At 56.8% G+C, this 26,677-nt stretch overlaps 2 protein-coding genes across 4 annotated transcripts in view; one reads left to right on the forward strand and one right to left on the reverse strand.

The window, feature by feature from the left end:
* CORO7 (coronin 7) overlaps positions 1-26,677 on the forward strand; it is an 87,303-nt gene that overhangs the window by 42,115 nt on the left and 18,511 nt on the right. The window lies entirely within an intron of this gene.
* On the reverse strand, positions 1,861-25,647 carry VASN (vasorin). Its single transcript, XM_053276027.1, has 2 exons — positions 25,500-25,647; positions 1,861-4,404 (listed from the first exon to the last, which is right to left on the reverse strand). Exon 2 carries the CDS (start codon positions 4,392-4,394, stop codon positions 2,367-2,369), a length of 2,028 nt encoding a protein of 675 aa, XP_053132002.1. The 5' UTR covers positions 4,395-4,404; positions 25,500-25,647; the 3' UTR covers positions 1,861-2,366.

Consider the following 26,677-nt stretch of genomic DNA (forward strand, 5'->3'; position numbering starts at 1 on the left):
CCCCCCCCCCCGCCGGCAGCTGAAATGTAAAAAAATAACCCTGAAGGTTTGGCATGGAAGGAGGCCCCCCCAAAGTAGGTTTTTGGGGGGCCATGGTGGGGGGCTTGTGGCGGGGGCAGCAGGGGCTCCATTATTACCTAGGTGTGCCGCTGAGTAGATGTGCAAGTATTTCTGAGTCCCCAGGAGAGCAACCCCAAAGGGGGTATTTTCCTAGATTAGGCTGCTGTACTGAAGGCAGCCTGTGGAGGGAAAGCAGGAGTGGAAGGCCAGAGAATGCCTTTCTGGCTAAGGCAAGTGCTTGGAGGCTGCCCTTTCTCCATTTCGAGGGTGTGTCCACCCCCTCTGCCTCCCACCCAGCCTTTGGCATTTGGCTCTGGCTAGTGGACCTGGGGGGCCTAGTGAGAAACGATGTGGATTCCACAAAGCTGAAGTCAGCCCATCCTGCTTAAACCAATAAGCTCCTTTCTGAAAGAAGAGAGTGCTTCTGTGCATGTGCAAAACGCCTTCCCTCCAAGCCACCACAGGCAGCCTCTGCCCAACTGGGAGCAGCTGGCAGTCTGGGCTTGGCACCGTAATCCCTCCACCCAGCCCAGCACGCTTCTCGTTTTAAATGTTTGCCACGGGGCAAAACCAGCCCTGCTCCCCAGCCCCAGTCTAGGCTATGCCTCCCCCCCCCGCAAGTCCAGGGGTTGAATCTCTGCAGAATTAAACCCAGTTGCTCTTCATCCCCCCTCTGCAGGGGAGGGGGCTGTGCTTTCTGGGCAGCCCTTCTTACAGAGGGGTCTGCCTCGTGCTGTGTGCCCTGGGCTCCACTGCAGCTGAAGAGTACAGCAGGAGAGCGTGGGTGTCTTCCCCCGACTGGCAGCAGACTAGGGTTTCTCCTTGTCCCAGCGGCGGCGGCAGCTCCCTTCTCCCACCTTCCGGCGCTGAGTGCAGCGGGGCTGAGCCCAGGGGAGTCTTGCAGGCGGTCTGCGGCTGTCCCTGGCAAGATTCCCTGCATAATTGGAGAAAGGAATGCCCCTTATCAGGAGCAGGCGGAAATTGCCTTTTTGCTGCCACTGACAGCTCCCCCAATTATCCTGCGTCCCCTGCAGGGGGTTTCATCCTGTCCTTTATCATCTAGGGTTTTCTTACCGATCTCCACACAAATCCAGCCTCCCCACTTCCGTTCTGCTGCCCGGGCCTGGAGCCAGGGCGCCTGACCATGGCCGTGTCTGGCTGTGGGGTTCTCCCCTCCTGAGTCCTGACCCAGCTTGCGCCTGAACGCAGATGTGAAGCGGCGAGAGAGCCATCTGGGTTTCCTCCTCAGAAATGGCTACCAAGAGGTTTAGACCAGGGCTCCCAACCTGCGGCCCTCCAGATGTTGCTGAGCTACAACTCCCAGCATCCCCAGCCACAACAGATTGTGGCTGTGGATGATGGGTGTTGCAGTTCAGCAACATCTGGAGGGACCCTGTTTGGGAGTCTCTGGTTTAGACAGAAGAGTCTGGTTTAGACAAGCCTCTGGCTTAGACAGAATGCCCCTGCTAACTTGGCAAAAAGACACCTTTTAAAAGTGGCGATTCTCTTTATTTAGCAGGGGGAGAGTAACTGGCCCCATCCACCCCCAGCACAGCATCCCTCCAGCGGCTGTGGCTGGTGTCTCTCTTGTGTTTCTTTTTCGATTGTGAGCCCTCTGGGGACAGGTGGCCATCTTTATTTATTTATATTTATCTATGTATCTGAATTCATTTATTTATGGTCAATGACCAAATAATATTTATCTATGTAAACCACTTTGGGAAGTTTTGTTGAAAAGTGGTACATAAATATTTGTAGTAGTAGTAGTAATGCGCACACGCGCACACACACACACACACACACTGTACAAATACTGTTTATTTTGTACAAAAGCATTGATAGTCTGTCTTACAAAAAGTACCTCAATCTGTGTTAGAAAAAGCTATTTCCCAGAAGAAATGGGAAACCATCTGGTATTATAAATATTCTCTAGCTGTCCATAAAGCTTCTTTTCCTAGAGCTCAGCCAGGGAGCTGCTCTGGTGCTCCTTTCTCTCCCCTCCCCTCCCGCCGCCCAGGGGAGAGGTTCCCGGTCCTTTCCTTCATAATGTCCCCCTGGCCTTCCTCACAGGGCTGTGGTTGGCCCAGGCCATTCTCGGCAAAAGGATTCTTTGTTGCCAGCACACGGTTTCCTCTTGCCTCTGTGGCAGGGGGCGTCTCTTCCAGCGGCGGTGGCAGCAAACGGAGCCCTCTGCGGCGCTGGGTTCCTGCCGCCAAGGGAGCACACCCACTGCTGACGGGCGCACCTCTCCTGGGAGGTGGTGCATGGCCCACAGGAGGCTTTTTCTAGGCCCTGCTTTCCTGGGCCTAGAAGTAGGAAGGCCTCTGGGCCCTGGGCGTGGCCGCCGCTCCGTACTGCGGCTGCATGAGGGGCACCTCGTAGTCCAAGCCGTTGGGTGCCGCCATCTTCTCTGGCAGCCCCTGACTGTGTCCGGCCAGGCCTCCGTGGTCCAGACAGGCCTTCACCCCCTCCAGCTCCAGCGGGCTAGAGCTGGCTCCGGGGGCAGCCTGGCCCTTCCCTTGCCGCCGCCGCCTCCGCCGCACGTAGCAGGAGACGGCCGCCACGGCCGCCACCAGGAGCAGCACCGAAGCCATGGCGGGCACCACCAAGAGGGCGAGGTTGGCGTCTTTCCCCTGGGTGACAGGGGCGTGCTGCTGGTGGGTGGCCTGCAGGGTGTAGGCCTCCACGCACAGGTCTTCCTCGTGGCCTCTGTCCCCCAGGGGCCCAATGCAGATGTGGTAGGAGGAGTTGGGGCTCAGCGCCCGCACGGTGTACTCGGGCAGGGAGGCTGGCAGGCTGAGGGTGACGGGCCGCCTGTCGGGCCCCAGGAGGTTCCGGTAGGTCAAGCGGATCCCTTTCAGCTGGGCCTTGGACTGGATGTAGTTCCGCAGGTCCACTTTCAGAGAAGTGCCCCCGATGTGCTTGATGGCGATCTTCGGGGGCCGGGTTGGGGCTGGGGTGGTTGGGGGCAGAGTCGTCGCCCAGACCCTCGTCTCGCAGAACAGACCGGCGAAGCCCACGGGGCAGAGGCATTCCAGGTGGTTGCCGGCATCCAGCTGGCACAGGCCCCCATTCAGGCAGGTCCGTGGGGGGCAGAGGCGCGTCTCGGGGCCCGGCTGGCTCTCCAGGGCAGTGAACGGCCCAAGGGTGGAGCCGCCCTCCCCGAGCGTGGGGCCGGCTGTGCTGGGCTCCAGTGGGAGCCCCCCGTGGCTGGGAGTGGGCGTGACCAGCTCTGGGCTGGTGGCTTTCAAGGTGGTGGTGGTGGTGGTGGTGGTGGTGGTGGTGGTGGGGCATCCGAAATCGGCGTATTCCAGGTGCTGGAGCAGCCTGCCGGCGTTCTTGGGGGGGAAATGGCAGCGGGTCTCCTCGGACCTCCGTAGCGAGGCCTTGCTGGCGCTTGCCCAGCTGACGAACCAGCTCATCTGGCAGACGCAGTTGAAGGGGTTCTCGGCCACCGTGACGGCCCTGAGCCGGGGGAAGGAGCCGAAGAAGGCCCTGGGCAGGCTGTTGAGGTGGAGCCTGCTGAGGTCCAGGTCCTGGAGGTTGTCCAGCTCTCGGAAGTCTTCTGGGTGCAGCTGGGAGATCTGGGCGTTCCCCGCCAGGCTGAGCTTGGTCAGGCCCCGCAGGTGCTTCAGGGCCCCGGGCACCCTGGCCAGCAGGTTGTCCGAGGCGTCCAGCTCATGCAGGCTGCGGAGGCTGTGCAAGAGCTCCTCGTCCAGAGCGCCCAGGCCCAGCCCGGCCACCTTCAGCGACTCGAGGTTGGGGGTGCGGAGGGCGCCGGGCTCCAGGGTGCCGATCCGGTTGTGGCTGAGGTCGAGGAGCAGGAGGGTGGGCAGGAGGAGCGGCGGCAAGGCCTGCAGCTGGTTGTCTTGGAGCTTCAGCTCCAGCAGGTTCTCCAGGGAGCCAAAGGCCGCCGCGTGGATGTGCCGGATCCTGTTGCGGTCCAGGTAGAGGCGCTCCAGCAGCCGCAGGCCATGGAAACTCTCGTTGGTGATCTCGTGCAGCTGGTTGGAGGAGAGGTCGAGGTTGTAGAGGCCCTGCAGGGGCTGGAAGACGTTCCTGGGCAGGCTGGAGATCTTGTTCTGGGAGAGGTCCAGCAGCTGCAGGCCGGGCAGCTCCGCAAAGCTGTCCTCGCTCAGGGAGCGGATGCCGTTCTCAAACAGGTAGAGGCTGGCGGTGTCCGGCGGCAGCCCCCGGGGGACGGCGTGGCTTCTCCTGGCAATGCAGAAGACCGTCTGCGGCTGGTTGCACTGGCAGTCGGCTGGGCACCCGTGAGCCAGGATTGCTGCCGGGAAGAGCAGCAGCAGCGCCCAAAGGGCAGCAGCGTGCCTCATGGCGCGGGTCCTGCGGGAGGAGAGAGCAGACAGTTGGGGCACAGCACTTCTAGCCTTGCGGCAGCTTCAGGAAAGAGGCCGGGAGCCCCCCACAGCGCTCCGCCCCTGGGTCTGGCCCTAGCAGCCAAAGGGTGGGAGGACAAGCTCATAAAACTGGCCGTGAATCCCACTGGAGGGAGCCTGGCAGTGGGGTCCTTGGCAGCGAGAGGGGCAGAGGATGTGGGCACCGCAGGGGTGTGGGGCTGGCACAGGAGTGAAGGCGGGAACCTGACTCCAGCATCCCAGGCAGGGAGGGAGGGTGGGCGGGCAACGTGACCTCCCAGCTGCCTGGGCTGTTTTTCCACAGCTCTACCCCAAAATATTCATGCAAGCGAAGGTTGGGCTTGGAGAGGGGCCAGCGTGGACCAAGGGCCCTAGGCTGAGCCCACTGACACTGGGAACTGGCTGAGTGGCCATCTTGCTCAGTACTGTCTACACAGACTGGCAGCGGCTTCTCCGAGGTCGCAGGCAGGAGTCTCTCTCAGCCTTATCTTGGAGATGCTGCCAGGGAGGGAACGCGGAACCTTCTGCATGCAAGCGTGCAGGCTCAAGTGGGAAGGGGTTAAGGAAGGGGTTAAGGAACCCCTTAAGGAAGGGGTTCCCAACCTCTGGTACTTCCAATGTTGCTGAACTACAACTCCAATCATCCCTGCTACAATTTATTTATATTAATTATTCACGTTACCCTCTGCCTTAAGGGGAATATCTTACAGTACTCACATGTCATCCCCCTTCAAATGCAAGCCAGGATGGACTCTGCTTAGCAGAGAAGACAATTCATACTTGCTACCACACGGCCAAGTCCACCTAATGGCGCAGCAGGGAAATGAGAGGAGAGCTAGTCTTGTGGTAGCAAGCATGACTTGTCCCTTTAGCTAAGCAGGGTCTGCCCTGGTTGCATCTGAATGGGAGACGATGTGTGAGCACTGCAAGATATTCCCCTGAGGGGATGAAGCCACTCTGGGAAGAGCATCAGCATGCTTGTGGGCAGAAGGACCCAAGTTCCCTCCCTGGCAGCATCTCCAAGATGGGGCTGAGAGAGACTCCTGCCTGCAACCTTGGAGAAGCTGCTGCCAGTCTGTGAAGACAATACTGAACTAGAGAGACCAAAGGGTGTGACTCAGTATATGGCAGTTTCCTATCTTCCTAGCAAGCCAGAGGTTGCCGGTTCTAATCCCCACTGGTACACCTCTATCGGGCAGCAGCGATCTAGGAAGATGCTGAAAGGCATCTTCTCAGACTGTGCGGGAGGAGGCAATGGCGAACCCCTCCTGTATTCTACCAAAGACAACCACAGGGCACTGACACTGACTCAACAGCACACTTTACTTACCACACAGCCAGCTCTCTTCCCCTAGGCTAGTATGGCTTCTCTCTGTTTGGGTGGGGGGAAGGCAGGATGCCCCCCCCCGGCCCTCTCCTTTCCCCCTATGGAACACCCTCCTTCTTCCCGATTTGAAGAGATATCCCGTGCACACATGCAGAGCTCTCCCAAGCTGTCGGATGCTAGAATAGCTGCCCAGGATTGCAGCAACTCCGTCAAACCTTGGCTGCCCCCACCTCCACCCCAAATAGCGATCGCTTGAGACAAACAAGCACAGCGGAGCCATCTGGCCCGAGCCAGGCCAGCCCCACCTAGCAACCTTCTGTTGTGTGCTGCCAGCCCAGGACTGCTGCTGGCCAGCTGCAGCACATGGGACAGCACCCCCCCCCCAAGCCCAAGGCCGCCACCCCACGCTCTGGTCAGCATTGGCTCCTGCTTCTTGCCTGTGCCCGAGTTCTGCCATGTGTGGTCAGGGATGACGCAGAAGAGCTTCCTTCTGTCTGCAGTGAATGCCAAGCGGAGGGGAGGCTCCACTGATGCCTCCCCGGTCTATTGCAGAAGGAAACGCCAGGTGCCCAGAAGCCTTGCCACCAAGGACTCAGTCTCTTGGAGAGCTGGCCTTGTGGCAGCAAGCATGACTTGTCCCCTTTGCTAAGCAGGGCCTGCCCTGATTGCATAAGAATGGGAGACTCCAGGGATGAGCCTCTTCCCCTTAGGGGATGGGAAGAGAAGGTTCCCATTCGCTTCACTCTGAGAAGAGCATCTGGGTTCCAAGTTCTCTCCTTGGCAGCATCTGCAAGACAGGGCTGTGAGAGACTCCTGCCTGCAGCCTTGGAGAAGCTGCTGCCAGTCTGTGTAGACAATCCTGAGCTAGATGGACCAAGGGTCTGACTCGGTATATGGCAGCTTTGCAAACACTCTGGGGGGCAGAAACAGGCCTCCCCTCTCCGGTGCCCAAAGGAAAGTGTCTCCCAAGTTGCATCTGGGTGAGTCTCCTCGCAGCTGCGTCACACAGCTGGCTCAGGCTCCTCTTGTGGGAAAACCCCCCCGCCCCCATTTCCAGCTGACCACTGAATTGGTCCCAAGGGAGTGGCCGCCTTTCGTTCCACGGCCGTGACTCCAGTCGATGAGTTCATCACCCGATTCCTTCCGCACAAGTTTCCTCTCCTCCCGAGCCTATCTGCAGGATCCCCCGGAGTGTGAAACGAACGACGACGCATCAACAGAGGTCTCTAGAGCGCATGGAGCAAGAGCTTGCTCTAGCCAGGTCAGGCAAGTCAGTTCCGCACCTCGCCTTTTTCGTCCTGCTACCCAGGGAGGCCCTGCGCAGCAACAGCAGCTTCTCCCGCCACAGGGAAGGGGCTGTAGCTCAGTGGTAGAGTCCTTGCTTTGCCTGCGGCAGGCCCTCGCTTCAGCGCCCAGCTCCCTTGTGGGAGGCCGTTTTTTGCCTGCCAGAGTAGACGGTCCTGAGCTAGATGGGCCCACGGCTCTGGCCCACTTGGCTGCACTGATTTAATCCTCGCCTGTCTTGCAGGCTCGGCGTGGATGCACACGCTACTCCCTGAGCCGGGCTCCTGGAGCCTTATTCTCTCGCCTCCTAAGAAGCCAGCTCTCCTGCCTCTCCCTGCTTGCCGTCCCCGCACCTTGGCTCGTGCTCAGACAAGAGAACTAGGAAGTCCGCTCTGCCCACCTATCCTGCCCTTGTGCCCAAATCCGGGGGAAGCAAAACTTGGCCCTCCCGCTGGGCCACAGTAAGTGGTGGCTGGGAATGATGGAGCCTGTAGTTCAGCAACAGCGGGAGGGCCAAGTTTGCCCAGCCCTGCCCTAATTCCCTGCACAGGGCTGATCCCTCCGGAAGGCTTTCTTCTAGGACAGGGGTTCCCAACCTGTGGCACTCCAGATGGTGCTGAACTACAACGCCCAACACCCTAAGCTACAATTTATTATGGCAGGGGATGATGGGAGTTGTGGCTCGGCAACATCGGGAGTACGCACAGGCTGGGAAGCCCCGTTCTAGGAAACCCGTGTAACTATTTTGCAGGAAAGCAACCAAGGAGTGCCCTCGGCCATTTGGAAACCAACAGCCGTTCCTGGTCATTCCTTTTAGTGTGCCCTGCTTCTGTTGTGCAAGCGTTTCTCTACCCGCATGGCAGTATTGCATGGGTGCCCTTCCCAGAGGGGAATGTCTCACAGGGCTCACACATGTAGCCTCCCATTCAAATGTGACCCAGGGCAGACCCTGCTTAGCAAAGGGGGCAATTCATGCTTGCGGCCACAAGACCAGCTCTCCTCTAGCTGGGGCCCAGACTGCTTTGGGGTGGTCTCAAAGTCGTGGTGAGTCCAGACCTACCCTTGTTGCCTGGAAGAAGAACTTACTAGATTTCTCAGCAAAAGGGAACCTCTTGGTTAGCAATGGGGTGGCCGCCGGGCGTCTGGAAGTGAGTCCTGGCCCTCTCGCACAGGTATGGCCCCTACATCCACCTCCTCCAAGCGTGATGGGAGGAGAGGGGTGGCTTGCTCCTCAGCTTGTCTGTCAGCCCTTTTAATAAGCCAGGTAATTAACAGCAGCCAGGGAGAGGGCGTGCAGAGGGGGCTCCGTAGAGATCTCCAAAGCTGGCATCCGACAGACAGGTAATAAAATCTGGAATGTACAGCTGGGCGAAGGATGGCGGGCTGGGGGGACCAGCAAAGAATAAGCCCCCTTCCTGGCAGGGGGGCGGATTGTCTCACGGGGAAGGAAGAAAGGCCGGCCGGAGGAGGAGAGCATTCCGAGGAAGCCTTTTTCTCCCTCGGAATGTAGCCTTGGGGCTGCTCGGTGGAGCTGATTGGCAGCAAGCTCCGGACAGGCCCAGCGCCCTCCTGGTCCACCCCATGTGTAATCAGCGTGCAGAATTCCTGCCACAGGACGTGGCCGGCACATCAGAAGTGCCGTGCTGCACCAGAGCAAAGGTCTCTTCGGTCTAGCCTCCTGCTCCCCACAGTCGCCAGCCAGTGCCTCCAGGAAGCCTGCAGGCGGGGCACGAAGACACGAGCCCTCCTCTCAGTCTTTGGAGAATGACTCTCCGGTGACTAGAAGCCAGTGTTAGATCTGTTCCTTCACCCATTTGAAGCCGTCTAAGTGCGGGGCCATCACCACACCTTGTGGCAGTGAGTTCCACAGATCTGTGTGACATGGAAAGGGCCTTTCCTCTGAATCCCCTGCCCCATGCATTTAATTGGTTGGCCCAGCGTTTTGGCATCATGAGAGTGAGACGAAGACTGCTCTTTATGCACTTTCTCGACTCTATGCATTACTTTACAGACCCCTACCTTGTTGTTCCCCCTTAGCTGCTGCTTTTCCTCAACTAAAGAAAGGCCCACATGTCCTCGTCGGGAAGGGGCTCTGGCCACTTGCTTAGATTGCCTGTGGGGGAAATTAGTCAAAAGTGACAGCATGCAGATAGTTATTGTAGCTGTTAGCTACAATAACTAAATGGAACATGCATGTTCAGACGCAGTCTATCTCCGAACACTAGGTGCTGGAGACAACAGTGGGGCAGGGACGCCTCTTTTAAGCCCAGTTTGTGAGCTTCTCAGAGGCCTCTTGCTGGCTATGGAAGGAAACGAAGAAGACTGGACTAGCTGCACCTTTGGGGTGCCCCCCCACCCGCTTTCGGTTCAAAAACAAGGCGTTGCTGGCCATGTTGGCCACTGAGAGAGCTAGATGATAGGAAGCAGGCAACCGAAAGCGGGCCCTCCGCCTGCGTGGGGAGCCAGATGCTGTCATGCTATGCTGCTCCAGCTACAGCCAAGCAGAATTTGCTTCCGCTCTCCCCTTGCCCCAGTTATCTAGGGCCGGAAGCCGCTGTGGGGCCCCTCTCCTTGCTGCATTCCCCTCTTGGGTCCTTGCTCTCATGGCATGCCTCGTGCCCCTCCCTCCCTCCCTCCCTCCCTCCTGCTGCCTCCTGCAGTCTCTTAACCTGTCAGGTGAAGGCGGTTCAGGGGGCCTCTCTGCCCCAGTGATGGATCACCAGGGGGCATTGTGGGTAATGGGAGCCAGCTGTGGCGAGGGGCGTGCTGACAGGCTGGCTCCACCGCTGACGGGCCTGTTGGGCTTTATTGGCAAGGAGATAAGTGGGGCTGACCTCCTGCCTGATTGCAAGGTCAAAGCTCGGCTTTCTGCCTGGCCTCCTGTGAGCAGCAGGGACAGGAAGAGGAGCTACCGTGGGGGCCCCTTTCCCAGGGGCTGCTTACACAGCCCCCTCATCTCTGCTCTGGGGCCCCTGCCCTGAACCCTGCATGTTGGGGCCAAGCTGGAGGCAACATGGGGGTTTGGGCATCAGATTAGGAATATAAGATGCTGCCTTCTACTGAGTCAGACCATTGGTCTAGCTAGCTCAGTATTATCTTCACAGACTGGCAGCGGCTTCTCCCAGGTTGCAGGCAGGAGTCTCTCTCCGCCCTATCTTGGAGATGCTGCCAGGGAGGGAACTTGGAACCTTCTGCATGCAAGCATATAGATGCTCTTACCACGGGGGAGGGGGGGATATATCTCTGGGAATATCTTACAGTGCGCACATGTTGTCTCTCACTCAAATGCAAACTAGGGCAGACCCTGCTTAGCAAAGGGGGCAGTTCGTTCGTTCATTCATTCATTTGATTTCTATACCGCCCTTCCAAAAAATGGCTCAGGGTGGTGTTTACAAAGAGAAATAATAAATAAATAAATAAATAAATAAATAAATAGACAAATAAATAAATAAATAAGATGGCTCACTGTCCCCAAAGGGCTCACAATCAGAAAAGAAACATAAGATACACACCAGCAACAGTCACTGGAGGTCCTGTGCTGGGGCTGGATCGGGCCAGTTACTCTCCCCCTGCTCAATAAAGAGAATCACCACGTTAAAAGGTGCCTCTTTGCCAAGTTAGCAGGGGTACTTAGCATGTTAGCATACTTGCTGCCCAAGACTAGCTCTCCTCCCCAACTATGCCTCCCAGCTCCCATAGATTATTTGCTGAAAAGCAGCTGCAGTGTTTCCAGTTTGGATTGGAGCTGCAGCACAGGGTGTGTGTGTGTGTGTTATAATAAGCCTTTCCTCCCACCATGCCAGTTCCCTGACGGAAATCATGCCATCGTTGCAAGCCCTGGGCCGTATAGGGCCAAGTCCTGAAGGACCTCCTGCTCCCCCTTGAATCTGTCCACCGTACAAGGTGTTTGGGGGAGGAGCCCTATTCAGACATTACGTTGTGTGAGTGTACAGATGTCTGTACACTCGTACGTGTTTGTACATCAATGACTGTACCTGTGTTCATGTTAAAAGTGGACCCGGGTAAAGACCCCTGAGCCACTTAATGGTGCATTGGGGAAATAACTTGATTAGCAAGTCAGAAGTTGCTGGTTCGAATTCCCGCTGGCCTGGTATGTTTCCCAGACTATAGGAAACTCCTATATTGGGCAGCAGCGATATAGGAAGGTGCTGAAAGGCATCACCTCATACTGCGCGGGAGGAGGCAATGGCCAACCCCTCCTGTATTCTACCAAAGACAACCACAGGGCGATGTGGTTGCCAGGAGTTGACACCAGCCCAATGGCACACTTTACTTTACAGACCCTTGAAATGCATGATATAGATAGGAAGTCTACGGCCATACCTATGTTGAGCATAATGTGTGAATAACTGTACCTGTGTACAGATTTGTACTTAGGTAAACTACACACTTCTTGTTTTTGTGCTGAACATAATGTCTGAAAAGGACTAGGGTCTCTTGCTTCTCCTGTCTTCTTCTGAAGCTTGACTGGTGGGGAAACGCAAGCAAGTCTTCTCAGAGTTAGCCCCCTCCCTCTGGAACTCCCTGCTACCTGATCCTCGGGCAGCCCTTTCCCTGGCCATTTTAAAATTGAATCTTGTCTTCTGGCAGGACTTCCCCAATCTCTGGTGAGCTACTCTGCCACTTGTTGACTTTATTGGTTCTCCCTCTTCTCTGTTTTTATGATAGTTTATTGCCGCCGGTGCTATGCCTTTTATTGTACTTTTATTATTATTGCATCTCTGTTTTTTGCTAGTGGCCTTGAGTCTGTTGAAAAATAGGTAGCATATACATCTGGCACATGTTTGAACCTTCGGAGTCCTAAATAGCTTGGGACCAGGATCTTGTTAATGTAGGGGGTCTCAGCCTGGGGTCCCCACAATGTTCCCTGTAAAAGGGATTCTCATTGACTACAACTCCCATCATCTCTAGCCAGATGCCATTGCATCTGCGGATGCTGGGAGTTGTAGTCAATAAGACATTGTAGTCCCCAGGTGGTGTTGGACGCCATCCTTCCCAGCCTGGGAATGGATGATGGGATTTGTAGCACACCACCCTCTGGGAACCCAAGTTTCAGCACCCTGGCCCTCAAGGACCACTCCCTCCTGCAGAAACCAGCCAGGCTACTCAGTTCAGCCCCCAGGGCTGTCTCCCCGTGCCCTACCTTTGGAGGCAGCAATCCACAGTGGGACAGCCCCAGCCCATCTCCCCCACAGGAATCCAGGGAAGCTTGCTTAGACCCACCCCTCGGCTGCATTCCCAGCACCAGGTGTAAAAAACCCTTTTTCTGCACACAGCCCTTTTAGGTTCCCTGAGATCCCAGTGTCATTTTATTTGGCTATAAATTCTGCTGCTTTTATAGGGGGTTGATGGTTGCATGTTGTTTAAGCTTCATTAGCTGCTTGAAGAGCAGGGTCAACCTCTCTTTGCCCACCAGCCAAAGCCGTCGTCATCTCCAAAGAGCAGGCGCCCTCATCCTAGAGAAGCCTCAGCCAGGCTGCAAGGGTGTCAGGGTGTGGGTGGAGCGTGGCCCTCTGGTGCCTTTCCTTTTTGAAAGCAAGCGCCGAAATGGGGGTGGGTGGTGGGAGAAAAACCCTGCCGCTTCTTGCTCCTCTTTCACGCCGCCCTCCCCAGCCAAGCCCCCCCTTTATACAATGTGCGTGCAGATCAGAGCCTGGTGCCCGCACTTCCCACCCTCTTTTGTTGGGGGCTTATCCAGGCCTGGCCCAAGACATTTGTTTAGTTTGGCTTCGGAGGCAGCAACTCCACTCTGCCTGCCGGCCCCAGTAAAAATAGAACCACAGAGCCAGCCCCTTGAAGCCGGCTGCCCTTTGGCGCTGACCCCAGGCTGGTGCTCAAGGCAGCTGTTGGCTTCTGCCTCCCAGCAGGGCCAGCCTTGGACTTATCCAAACAGACAGGTCGAAGTGAGTCCCTGCGGCCTCGGAGCCTGCATGGCTCGGCTCAAAAGTGGAAATGCTGGCACTTCCTCTGGTTATATAGCTGGCATCTCTTCGGTTAGCCTAGGGTCTCCATATGTTATTGGACTACAACTCCCATCATTGTAGGAGCTGTAGTCCAACAACAAAGAGCCCCTGGTGGCGCAGTGGTAAAACTGCCGCCCTGTAACCAGAAGGTTGCAAGTTCGATCCTGACCAGGGGCTCAAGGTTGACTCAGCCTTCCATCCTTCCGAGGTCGGTAAAATGAGTACCCAGAATGTTGGGGGGCAATGTGCTAAATCATTGTAAACCGCTTAGAGAGCTCCGGCTATAGAGCGGTATATAAATGTAAGTGCTATTGCTATCTGGGGACGCCAGTCTAAGAACTCCTGGGCTGTTGGCATTTCATGCACCCCCAGCAGAGCAAGCTGTGAAGTCCCCAATGCAACCAACGCAAAATAGGCCCTGTGAGCTCAGAGGGGAGGCCTGTCCAGCCTCCTGCTTCTCACAGCAGCCAACCAGCTGCTCCTGGGACGCCCACAACAGGGCATGAAGACAGGAGCCGCCTCCCGCTGCTGCTCCCCGGGTTTCCAGAGGGAGACTACTTCTAAACAGGGAAGTTCCACTCTTAGCCATCGCAGAAAGGAGCCATTAATCGGGAGGTGCACGAAAATTTGCCCAAATTCGATTCGAATCCAAATCACTTCCATTTGGAACTACTGAACAGAGTGGAAATTCATTTGAATTGATTCGAATTCACGTGAATTTGATTTGAATTCGGGTGAATTCGCTCAAATTCTATTCAACTCGTTTCGAATCGGGGCAGATTTGGATAGAATCGAACAAATCTCCACTCTGTTCAGTGGTTCCAAATCGAATCGATTCGGATTTGAATTGCATTTGGGAGAATTTCATGCACAGCCCTTGCCATTAATACAGGGGGAGGCAACTTTGGCTCTCCAGCGATTGCTGAACTACAGCTCCCGTCACCCCCAGCCACGATTGATTGTGGCCAAGGATGATGGTAGTTGTAGTTCAGCAGCTGGAGAACCACAGTGGCCCACCCCTGCCTTAGCAGTGTGGTCTGCCTCCTCCATGAATTTGTCTACTGCCCTTGTGAAGCTAAGTCAGTGGCTAGCACCAGATTTCATGGCAGTGGAGCCCACACATCCATTCTGCACTGTTTTCCTGCACCTGTCCTGAATCTCCTGCCCATCCTAGCAGGATAAGAGAGGGAGAAACGCTTCTCCCTGCTTTCCAGGCATCCTTTTCTAAATCTGTGTCGCAGAAGTAGACAAACATGGAACTCCAACTGTTGTTAAACTACAACTCCCATCATTCCCAGCCACAGTTTATTGATGGGAGTTGTAGTTCAACAACCGCTAGAGTGCAAAGAATTGTGTCCTGTGTCATTCCTCCCAGCCACATTCAGAGGCATTAAGTCCCCTTTCAACTGCATCGCAGCTCCAGCTTGGCCCTCCCGACAAAGCTGGGGCCTCAGCAATCCCGCCTTGCCTCAGTGAGGGAGGGGCCGCTCCTTCCTTGGCTCCCCCACCTGCAGAGTTGGGACCAGGCCAGTGGAAAGCGGCCAGAGCCTCCGGGGTCACGGAGCTGGCTAATTAAAGGGGTTTGTTGGCCGGGAGATGCTGAAGAAGCCCCACTAATTGGACAGGGCCTGTCCTCTGGAGCTTGACAGAGCCTGGAGGGGTCAGTGTGCTGCCGGCCGGAGCCAGCCGAGCAAAGGTGCACACCACTGGCTTGGAGGCTCGTTCCTTTCTGATGAGCTCAGAGATTGCTGCTGGATCTTTGCTGGCTCCTTAGAGCTCTACGAGGCAGCTTGGCCTCCGCCCTCCCTCCCTCGGCTCTGACCTCCCTTTCCGTAGCCCTTCTGTCTCTGCAGGGAGGAGGGATCTGGCTGGAGAAGAGGGAGGTGTCTCCTGGCCTCCAGGGTTCTTGCAACAAGGGCCACAACTGCCTTGCAGAGCAGAACCATTTCTTCACCAAGTTCTAATTAAATTCTCAATAAGGTGCGTCTTTCATGCGTTCTTTAATCTGCCGAGCAGCTGAGCTCCTGCAAAGCTTATTTCTCCTAATTACCAACAATAACCTTGATTAGGCAAGAATAAGCCCTTTGATACTTCACATGAACCTGAACCATCCAAAGACCGAGTTAATCAACTGACTACATTTGCACACAAGTAGAAATAATCAGTCAGAAGCAAGAAGCAGACTCTCTTTGCTTTTAGATGTTGTGTGTGTGTGTCTGTCTGTAAGACGGCATCCTCTCAAAAGGGGCATTCCCTCCTCTGCAAGAGAGAAACGGGAAGGCCTCTTCCAAGATGGAGTCAGCTATGCACTGGGGCATGAACATGACACAGCCATCTCAGAAGAGGCATCTCCCTATGCCAGATAAGGGGAAAGGCCTCTTCTGTTATGGTGTTTACCATCTGAAGTTGTTATAAGTATACTTGCATTTAGTAGTTTAAAAACCGGCTGCCCAATTAATTGGAAGCACCTTAGTTGTTCATTAGAAGTTTTAAAACTGATTACTCTAGCCCAGGGTTTCTCAAACTTGGGTCTCCAGATGCTGTTGGGACTACATCTCCCATCATCCCCAGTCACAGTGGCCAAAGTACATGAGAAGAAGCTTTCTGGGCCCCTGGACGGATCTGTAGTCCTTCTTTCTTTGCCGTGCTCTTTACTAGGGTTGCAGTGTCCAATTGATTAATGGGTTCCATTCTGGCAGGGGATGATGGGAGCTGTAGTCCAACAACATTTGGAGGCCCAAGTTTCAGAACCCATGCTCTGACCAACAACACTAGTTGAATGGAGAATGGTAGGGAGAGAAAAACTACAGATCCCTCCAGGGGCTGGGAAAGCCTCTTCTCCTATATAAACTTATTGTTGATGAACAGACAGAAATATAACGTGCAAGACATTTCGGCTTCTGCCTTCTTCAGTTGCTCTACATAGCAACTCAAGATGGCAGAAGTCGAAACATCTTGCACATTATATTTTGTCTGTTCATCAACAATAAATGTCTACTGGGTTTCCCCCCAGCATTCTCCTGCTATCCAGAAGATACTTGTAGGGAGTTCTGTTTGCAGCTTTACAAGTCTCATCGATCGATCGTTATCGATCCACTCTGCTGGGCTGTGGTTTCTGCCCGGAAGGGTTGAGAAGGAAGGTTCTGTTACGCTCCCTCAGCGGGAACTGTATTATCAGCTCGAGTGGCTATGAACTCTGCAAGGCTTGTGGCCCTGGGGACAAGCCGGCTCGGCACAGCCCACCTCCCTGCCTTGCTGCGGGACCCTGGCCCGTGCTGGAATGCAGCGCTCCTCTGTAGTGGCTGGGGAGGCATCTGCTCCCAAGATGCAGCGACTCAAGCAGAGACGTCCCCTAACGCTTCCCTCCTGCTCCTTCTAAAAACACACTCAGGCGGGGCCCGGCTGCCTTCCTGGCTGGCAGCACTTCAGAGGAGCCCTTCCTCCCCGCCTCCACAGCATTCTTTCCCGGGAACCAGCCCCCTCCTAAACTGCCAGACGGGGAAAGCGCCGTCACCACTCGCGCTCGGGGTCGCGGGTAGAGCAAGCGGCATTGGAAACACCTGGGCTCTGCAGAGCTGCCAGGCGGGGGTCTGGGCCGCACGTGCTTTGTTGCGGGCTGGGGCGGGGGGAGAATGGTGTCATTCTGGGATGTGCGTCTCTCTCCAATTTCACTCTCCCTTTCAGTGAAGAATGCTCTAGATCCCACATTACACTCAATACTGTCAAGTGTGTGCTCTGTTGGTGGAAGACAAGAGCCTAGAAAGGTGCCCCCTTAGGTTGCCTGCTTCTGGACTACACAGAACTCTCCGCTGGGGAAAGAGATTTGCACCCCATTCATAAGAACATGGCCTGGAAGTCTCTGGATTCCAGCGGAATCACTTTGCCCGATAAAGAGTTCTGCGCAAGACAGAAACTTGCAACAGTAGAACAGTGGCTCATCCAATAAAAGGTTATCGGGGCTGCATTTCCTATTCCTTAACCTGCATAGCATGGACCCGTTGGTAAATGTAAAGGGTGCCCTTGAGTCTGTGTTGACTCCTGGCAAGAGCTGGTCTTGTGGTAGCAGGCATGACTTGTCGCCATTGCTAAGCAGGGTCTGCCCTGGTTGCATATGAATGGGAGACTAGAAGTGTGAGCACTGTCAGAGATTCCCCTCAGGGGATGGAGCCGCTCTGGGAAGAGCATTTAGGTTTCAAGTTCCCTCTCTGGCTTCTTCAAGATAGGGCAGAGAGAGATTCCTGCCTGCAACCTTGGAGAAGCCGCTGCCAGTCTGTGAAGACAATACTGAGCTAGATAGACCAGTGGTCTGACGCAGTCTATGGCAGCTTCCTATGTTCCTATGACCACAGAGCCCTGTGGTTGTCTTCAGTAGAATACAGGAGGGATTGACCATTGCCTCCTCCCGTACAGTATGAGATGATGCCTTTCAGCATCTTCCTATATCGCTGCTGCCCGATAGAGGTGTTTCATACCTCCTCACCAGCGGGGATTCGAACTGGCAACCACTGGCTTGCTAATTATGTCATTTCCCTGCTGCGCCATTAGGTGGCTGGGACCCGTTTGCAGGCACTGCATTTTCCTTCTCTGGTGTAAGAGGGTTGCCTCAGTGGAAGACGGGGGACGGGAACATGGTGGTGGGACAGCACGAAGCCAGGCGAAGAAGGCTGGCCTTGAGGCGGGAGGGCCAATTTCACCAGGCAGCTCAAGGCCAGACGGGGCTCAAGACCAGTCTGGGGCTCGCTGGTCTTGGCAACCAGGAGTTCGGCTCTGGGGTCTCGTACCTCGGAGAGCCTTTCTGCTTGGCAGGCAGAAGGTCCCAGGTTCAATCCCTAGCAGCATCTCCAGCCCACGGGCCTGGGAAAGCCACCTTCTTGCCCGAAACCCCGGAGCACTGCTGCCAGTCAGAGCCCAGATGGTCCCTGGCTCACCCTGCTGCCATGGGGTGCAGAGCTATCCATCTGTCCCTGGAGCCCCAAGAGCTCAGGAGGTGCTGGGAGGATTGCCCAGCACCACCAGGCCTCGCCCCGTTGGCACAGGGCTGCTCGGAAATGACAGAGGCTCGGGTTTCGCTGACGTGTCTGCCTCTGCCTCCGCACCCAGCCTGCTGAGTAACGTCTCCTACCCCTTTAATTACGGTTCCTTCTTCGGCTGGCCGGGTCAGGAGTGGGCCGTGCCAGGATTTCGCCCGCTACACACTTAATTGCAGACAGGACTGCGCATCGAAGCCTCCCCCTCAGGGCAAGGCAGGGACCAGCTGGGCACTTTCGCCAGACTGCTGCCGCTGCTTCCTTCCCCCTCTCTCTTCCACCAAGGGCTGCCAGCCAAGGACCCCCGAGCATCCCCCTGGGGGTCAGCCATTGGGGTCTCCAGCCCACAGAGTCCTCTCTGCTCCCAAGAACGTAAGAACAGCCTTGCTGCATCAGGTCCATCTAGTCCAGTACCCCTTTTCCCACAGTGGCCCAGCAATGGCTCTGGGAAGCTCACGGCGAAGAGATGAAGGTGTGCCCCCTTTCTTGGCATTGCTCCCCTGCAGCTGGTACTGAGAGGCATCCTGGAGGCGGACTATAGCCATAAAACCAGGGGCCATTGTCCTCCATGAGTTTGTCTAAGCCCTTTTAAAGCCATCCAAGCTGGTGGCAGGGAGTTCCACAGTTTATCTATCTATCTATCTAGCGCTGTGTGGGGAAAGGACTTCCTTTTGTCAGTCCTCGATTTCCGGGCCATCAGTTTCATGGGATGAGCCCAGGTTCTAGTGTTTTGAGAGAAGGAGAAATGCTTATCTCTCTCTCCACACCATGCATCATGTTATAGACCAGGGATTCTCAACACTGGGTCCCCAGATGTTATTGGACTTCAACTCCCATAAGCCCCAAACAAAGTCCACTGGGGCTGGGGATTATGGGAGTTGAAGTCCAATAACATCTGGAGACCCAACATTGAGAATCCCTGTTATGTCATCCCCTCTTGTCATGTCGCCCCTTCGTCGCTTTCTCTCTCAACTAAGGCGGTTCTCCAAGCGTGGCCGCCATCTTCTTTTGGGCTGCCACTGGGCTCCCAAGGCGGGCAGAGGCCACCCCCTCCGTGGCCCGATGGCCCCTGGCACCCCCTCCCTGCCCGCTGCCGCGACACACCAGTGACCTGTGTCGCCTCCTGCCTGCCCCTCCTGCCTTTGGGGTGGGGCCCCTCAGCCGCCCGAGCAAGAGGCTATCATTAGTGCACACACAGGCGCAACCCCTAATTAGGCAGGGGAGGTGCTGCCTGGCCTGCATTCCTGTGGGCCGGCTGTCCCAAGCGCGGGTTGGGGCGGCAGCCAGCCAGCCAGCCAGCGGCCGACCGGGGCAGATGGCACCTCTCTGCTGGCCTGCCCTGGAGCACATCCATCCCAGGCTGCTGGGGAGGAGCTGGCCCTCTGCACGGCCCCAGTGGCCCTGCGGAACGGCTGGCTGCTGGCTAGCAGGCCGGGCAGGCCAAACCCAGGAGCTTGGGCCAGGGCGGGCGAGCGAGGAGCCGGCTTCTTCTCCGCCGGCAGACCTCCTCTCCCCGGCGGCCTCAGCTCCGTCCGCGGCACCGCAGGCGGGAGCGCGGCTTGGCGTGTGAACACGCTTCCTGCCAGGTTACCTTCCCGGCCAGCTCCTCCTGCCAGCCAGCCAGCCGCCGGGAGGAGGAACAAGGCCAGCATTGTCCGGGGGCCCAGGGCTGGCCCGGCGCCTCCGCTCTGCCTCTCCCCAAGGTGGGAGGGGGCTGTGTGCAGCATCCAGAGCGATGCTGGCCAGGAACCGGGGGGGGGGGCTCTCTGAGCCTCGGCATGGACCCACCCCAGAGAGGAAGTGGGGGGAGGAGGAGGAGGAGGAGGGCAGGCATCAGTGCTCCCCCCCCCCGCGCCAGGCAAGCAGCGCTTTTAGGGATTTTAAGCTGGTTTTATGTTTTAACTGTTAAACTCTTGGTTGGTTTTGTGCAGTAAACCGCCAAGGCACTTCGGCAGTGGGCGCCATGCAAATTTATTTATTTACTTACTAACAAAATAAATACATGTCAGGTTGTGAGCAGCAGGACCGTCCACGCCCCAGCCCAGCCCAGCCTCCACTCTCACTCCGCTTTGGAATCGGTTGCCCAGACCGCCCTGCCAGACAGCACGGAGGTATTCGGGACTCTCTCACACATCACACACGCACACACGATGCGTTTCCGATTGGCGGTGGGGGGTGGGAAGCACACCTGTGGCAGGAAGTCCTCTGCTTGGCCGGAAGACCCAGGCCACCCTCCCTCCAGTGGTGGGAGCCAGACCGTGGTCTCCTGGCCCGTGGAAGGGCCGAGTGGCGTTTGCCTCTTCCGGGCCACTCTCAGCAGCGGCCGGGAGCGGAGCCCAGGGGTTCTCAAGGTGTTGGAGTGAAACGCCCATCATCTCCAGGCACAGTGGCAGGAGGGGGGTGATGGGAGCTGTAGTCCAGCCCCACCTGGGGAGAGATCCTGAGCTAGCCTGCAGCCTTTGCAAAGCAACGCATGAGCCGCCTCCACAGAGGGGCCCCTTCCACACTCCCGCCCCTCGGCCTCCCCTCCTCCTGTGGGCCTGGCGCTGCTGCTGCGGCTGAGGCTGCCCTCTCCTCCTGGATCCTGGCTGGGCCCTCCTCCGCCTAAGCATTCTTGCCTCCCTCCCAGGCGCGGGCGTCCCTCCGCCCCCGCTTTCCAGGCTCCCCCTCAGGTGCTTGGGAGGAGGCCGAGCAGAAGGGCTGCTTCCCAAAAAGAAACTCATTCCAGCTGCCCCAACCCGGCTGGGGCCAGCTGTGGGGGAGGAGGCCTGGCGCTGCTCACACCTCAGCACCCTCCTGCCCTGCGCACCGGCAGGAATGCCTCTTGCATGGAGCCAGGAATGCCTCTTGCTCTCGGCCGAGGGATAAGCAGCAGCAGCTGCTTTTCTGGTTTGGGGTGCTTCCCTGGGCGTAAGGGCAGGCCCCCCCCCACCGCCAGGTGAACCACCTGAGCAGGGAGCTCAGCACCCACCCACCCCTGCCAGGGATGACCAGCCCTTTGGTTGGGGCAATGCTGATACTGGCTAGACCCGCTTGCTGGCAGAGGGGGCTGCAAGACCCTCGTTGGGCTGCAGGAGTTCTCAGACGTGGGTCCCCAGAGGTCGTGGCACTACAACTCCCATCATCCCCAGCCATAATGGTTCCCTTTGGCCACTGACGATGGGAGTTGTAGTCCCACAACTTCTGCAGAACCAAGATTGTGAAGCCCTGCTAATCCATTTAAAATAATAAAACCTTTAAATTGCCTTTTAAAAGATGCCAATTTAAAAAAAAAAGAAAGAGGAAGTACACACTCATATAAAACCTGCAGGTGACAAGCACCACTTTGAATGGTATTCCTTCCCACCCAGGAGGAAACACCTCTTCTGTCTCCAGGTACAACATGCCTGTTTCCTCATCCAGAAGCCCAAGTGCTTCTGCTTCAGAACTGGTCTTACCTGTGTGCAAATTTGAACCAATTAATCAGCTAAAACTCATACAGCTGGTTGCGATTTCGAGATTTGGGCAACAGCACAGCCTCCTTAAGCTCTGTGCAAATTAATGCAGATGAGTAACCACCCGAGCATTAGCTCCAATTGCTAAATAGAGCCTCCATGTTTAGAGGCAGTGTGGCTTGAAAGGACTACTTTCAAAGACAGTATTCTCCTGAAAACCAGTAATGAGGTGGGGAAGTAGGGGTGGGGGACATGTGGCTTTCATGTCCTGCTTGTGGGCTTCCCAGAGCCATCTGGCCGGCCACTGCTGGAAAGAAGATGCTGTCCTAAATTGACCTGCAGTCCAATCCAGCAGGGCTCTTCTTGCCTTCTTCTCTTTGCAATCACAAAGAGAAGGCAGATGTTGATGTTTAAGATGTATGTCAAGGGCCCACAGGACTACAACCCCCATAATTCCTTTGGCCATTGTGGCTCAGGATGATGGGAATTGTAGTCAAACATCTGGGGCCCAATATCGGGAACCCCCGATACATGCAATTGGCCTGTTAATATGTTAGAGATTCTCAAAATTAGGTCCTCAGATGCTGGACTACAACTCCCATCACTCCCAGCCAAGTGGCCTTTGGGAGTTGTAGTCCCAACCTCTGGGGAACCACTGCCCTGGGTTAGAAGCAGTGTTCCCTGTAACAGGGATTGCCAGATGTTGTTGACTACAACTCCCATCATCCCCAGCTGCAGTGGCCTTTGGTTGGGGATGATGGGAGTTGTAGTCAACACCTGGAAATTCCTGTTACAAGGAACACTGGTTAGGAGGCTCTCTCCTACATTTGCCCATGCTAGGGTACTGAGCCCTGCTCTTTGCACATGCTCCATGCATCCTAGCTGCTTACTCAAGAAGCAGAAATGCTCATAAAGCAACTGGTTCACCTGCATCCAGCGCTCTTTAGAGCAGCCACACAGTGGCGGCCCATTTTACCAAAAAGCAGGAGGCACAGCCTCTGAGCACGTGCAGGGGGAAGAGGGGCACTAGGGAACAAAAATGGAGCAGCCATTTGGGCTCCAAAAGGATGTCCACGCCACCACTTCTGACTCAGACGCAACTTTTGGGTACGTGTCTACACCACCTTAAGTGGTGGAAATGCTTGCCTAAGGAGCAGAAGGTTGCTGGTTCTAATCCCCACTGGTACACCTCTATCGGGCAGCAGCGATATAGGAAGATGCTGAAAGGCATCATCTCGTATTGTGCGGGAGGAGGCAACGGTCAACCCCTCCTGTATTCTCCCAAAGACAACCACAGGCAGGCTCTGTGGTCACCAGGAGTCGACAGCGACTCGATGGCACACTTTACCTTTACCTGCATCACAACATTGACATAGTTTAATGTCTGTTTCACTGCTGTGGCTCCCCCACCAAGGAATGCTGGGAATTGTGGTCCGGCCAGGAGGCTGAGAATTCTCCCTTAGGGATCCGTTGCTCTGCCCTAGGACGACAGTACCCAGGATGCCCTACACACAGAGAGAATACCTATTAAGGCCGTCTGGCCCTGTCCTATTGCTTTGCCACCCAGTCCATTGCTTCTCCTGCCCTTTCCTGCTCACCCAACACAGAGGGACCATGTGATGCTCCAGCACCAGCCTGCCTCTGTACGCTTTGCATAATGCAGGGAGGAAAGACCCTCGGCAGCTTCTCTGCATTATGCAAATTTCGTGTGACAGGTGGTCACCTCAGTGCCACTGAGCTGTCCCTTGCCAGGCCCCGATTCTTGAACAGAAAGGGATCCTGCCACTGAAAGGACCGGGGAGTCCCGAGTTCAAATCCTCCTTCAGCCATGAGACTTGCTGGGTGACTCTGGGCCAGTCACTTCTCTCTCAGCCTAACCTACTTCACAGGGTTGTTGTCAGGAGAAACCTAAGTATGTAGTACACCGCTCTGGGCTCCTTGGAGGAAGAGCAGGATATAAAATGTAAAAATAAAAAATAAATAAAAAGAGACGCAGGTCTGAGCTCTCACTGCAACCTTTTCTACTGTTCACTCTCAGCCACAGGCATCTGGCAAGGCAGGACCCAGACTTTGCACCCCTCTCCTCCTGGCTGAGGTGTGGGAGCAACTGACCGGCAGGCCGGAAGTGACAGAGAAGCCCGGCTGGAGTGGGAGGAAAGCAGGGGGGCACCCTGGGTTGCTTCCAGGCCTGTCATTCGTTCACACAGCCCCTTCCTGCCTCTGACACTCCGTTTACAGAACTGCCCCACATCCCACTAACAAAGTTGGGGAGAAAATAAACACAAAGGTGGAGAAGCTGGGAAAGGAGAGAAGCTGTCCATGGAGACCAGGCAGAGACCCCCCAAGTCCTAGAGCCCTAAGCCTGTTCAATTTAGGGGCCCCCAGCTGTTTTTGGACTACAACTCCCATAATCCCCAGCCACACTGGCCAATAGTCAGTAATTATGGGCACAGCCAGCTCCTACACCCCACCAAACGTTCTTGAAGGCAGCTCAGGTCTTTGTGCATCCCAGCAAAAGAAACTAGACAGGACCACCACCCTGGCAGAGCAGGGGAGGGTCTACCAGGCCTCGACTCCCCCAGCTTCTTCAAGCCCTTTGCTTCTGGGCATGCCAGTGTCACTCTCTGCTTGGCCCCATTTCAGTGGCAAGGCAGCCCCATGGAAGAAGGGGCAAGAGGCCTGCCTTTTGTGGGGCCAGGTGACGCTCCAGAGGCATCTGGTGGGCCACTGTGTCTGTGTGAAACAGGAAGCTGGACTAGATCGGCCTTGGGCCTGATCCAGCAGGGCTGGCCTTATGCTGGGTCCTGGGTGGCCCTAGGCTTTGGCCGATGGAGATGCTGCCCACTGGGAAGTCCAGCGTTGCACAAGCCCCACTGGAATAGGCAGAGGCTGAACCACCAGCACATGCTTCTCAATGGGCCGTGCCCCTCCTTGTATGTTTCAGATGGCAGGGAGCTTCTGAGTTTTCTGCTTCAGGCCTGCCTCTCCTGCTACTGACTTAAAATTTCTGCTTCCTTTTCCCAAGAGTTGGCAGTCCTTAACATTTGGGGGTGGGGGTGGGGGGAGGAAAGCAGGCTGCACATGCTCAGAGTCTACTACACATATACAGAAACTGGGTCTCTGCTCTGCTGTAGCCAGGCCTTGGTGGGATGCAAGTGTGTGACACTTTGGGCAAGAAAGAAATGGGGGGGGGGGCTGCACCCTTACACTGGCTGGCAGGGCGGGGGCAGACGAGGTCCTACCGGCATTGCCACCAGCCAAGCTGAGAAGCTCTGCTGTGGGGGCTACTGACTGGGGGGGGTTTCATTCCCAGGCGGGTTCATCATTCGCAGGGGGTTTGACTCTGGTTCCGGCGATAGGAGGAGGGCTGCGATGCTGTGTGGGGTGAAGAGGGCGACTGTGGTGCGGGGTGGGGGGGGCTGCCTTCATGCCCATATGTGGGCATCTGCTTGCCCCCCCCCCCGCCGGATGAGCCCACTGTGGGAGGACCCACGGGGGCTGTTCTTGTGCGGTGCATTTCGGCCGAAGCAGACCCCCGGGGCGGGCATCCTCTCGTGGATCAGTGCGGAGAGCTGCTCTCCCCCCATCGCCATCCCTATAGATGCGCCTTGCTCTGGGCGCTTTCTAGTGCTCGGCGCCGCCGCTGGATTTTGGAAGGAAAGCGGGGGAAGAGTGCGGACCGCCCCAAGTGAGCCGTCCCGTCTCTCCGTCCCCCGCCCCAGCAGCGGAGTGTCCTTTCCGCCGCCCTTTCGCATTTCCCTCCCGGGCCCCCCTTGCCGCAGGGAAGAAGCGCCTGGCTGGGCTCTTCCAGCCTGGCCGGGAAAGCGAAGCGAGCGTCGCCGTCTCTCTTTCTGTCTCCCGGACAGCCAGAGACGCTCCGGAGCGCAGGAGCCGCGTTTACACACACACGGCGGGCTGCTGGCGTCCTGGGGATGGCGAGCCCGCCTGGGGCGGGCGAGGAGAGCGGCAGGGTGCGCGCAGCGGCGGCGGCGGCCAGGGACACTCACCGAGGCGGCGTCCGGAGGGCGCGGGGGCTGCTGCTGCTGCTGCGGGGTTCCTCTAGGGCGCCAGCCGGGGCTCCATGGCTCGCAGGGCTGCTGCCTCCTGCTGCTCCTGGCTGGGCTCGGCGGCGTCTCTGCTCGGCTCAGCTGCCCGGCCCACTGGAAGCTCCACGGCGTGGGGCGGGGCGGGGCCGGGCGGGCGGGCGGGGGGGGGCTCGGCATTGGCTGGAGGGCGCCGCGGCCAGCCCCCGGGCTGCGGCCGGCGGTGGGGCGGAGAGCCCGCAGCCGCTGGCGGGGAGACCTGAGTACCCCCGGAGGCGCGCGGGGGCCCCGAGGCTGGAGGCGTTGGGAGCCCAGCAAGGGGACGGAGCAACACCGAGCCTGGCCGCCGCCCGAAAGCGGAGAAAGAGCGACAGGTTCGAGCCCGGTGCAAGTTCAGAACAGACCCCCCCCCAAAAAAAAAGACTCCACACAAAGCAGGCTTACCCTATGGAACTCGCTGCCACAAGATGTGGCTTAGACGGGGGGCTCACAGTTTGTGGAGATAAAATCCTGTTGGAGCTGGTCTTGCTCCAGACCTGTCCGGCCTGCACTGTGCGAGGTCATGTCTCTCCCCACCCTGCACCACGGCCTGGTCTCAGCTCCAGCCGGCTCTGCTTCTGTCTCCCTCTTGCTTCCAGGACAGGTGCTTCTTGGGCATGGTAGCCATCACGGAGCACTGCGCTTTTTGCCAATTGCCACTCCCGGGGTGCAAAAGCAGGGCAGCAGGAGTGGACATCAACATCAGGTCGGCTGGGCTGGGCTGGGCTGGCAGACTCCCTGTGCTTGCCTGTCCACCCAGCCCGCCCATTCAGTGGTTGGCATGGCAAGAAAGCCACCTGAGGAGCCTTTTTCAGTGGTGATTCTCTTTATTTATCAGGGGGTGAGCAACTGGCCCTATCCACCCCCAGCACAGTACCCCTGCAGCGACTGTTGCTGGTGTGTCTTCTGTTTCTTTTTAGACTTGAGTCCGTTGGGGACAGAGAGCCATCTCTATTTATTTATTTTTTCTATGTAAACCGCTTTGGAAAGTTTTGTTGAAAAGTGGTATATAAATATTTGTAGTTGTAGCTGTCCCTACCAGGACAAGCTTGCAAAATGCTCACTGCTTCCCCCACAGGGGCACCTGGAGGGGGAAGACAGCT

This window comes from Hemicordylus capensis, chromosome 13 (assembly GCF_027244095.1).
Source record: "Hemicordylus capensis ecotype Gifberg chromosome 13, rHemCap1.1.pri, whole genome shotgun sequence".
Classification (NCBI taxonomy): domain Eukaryota; kingdom Metazoa; phylum Chordata; class Lepidosauria; order Squamata; family Cordylidae; genus Hemicordylus; species Hemicordylus capensis.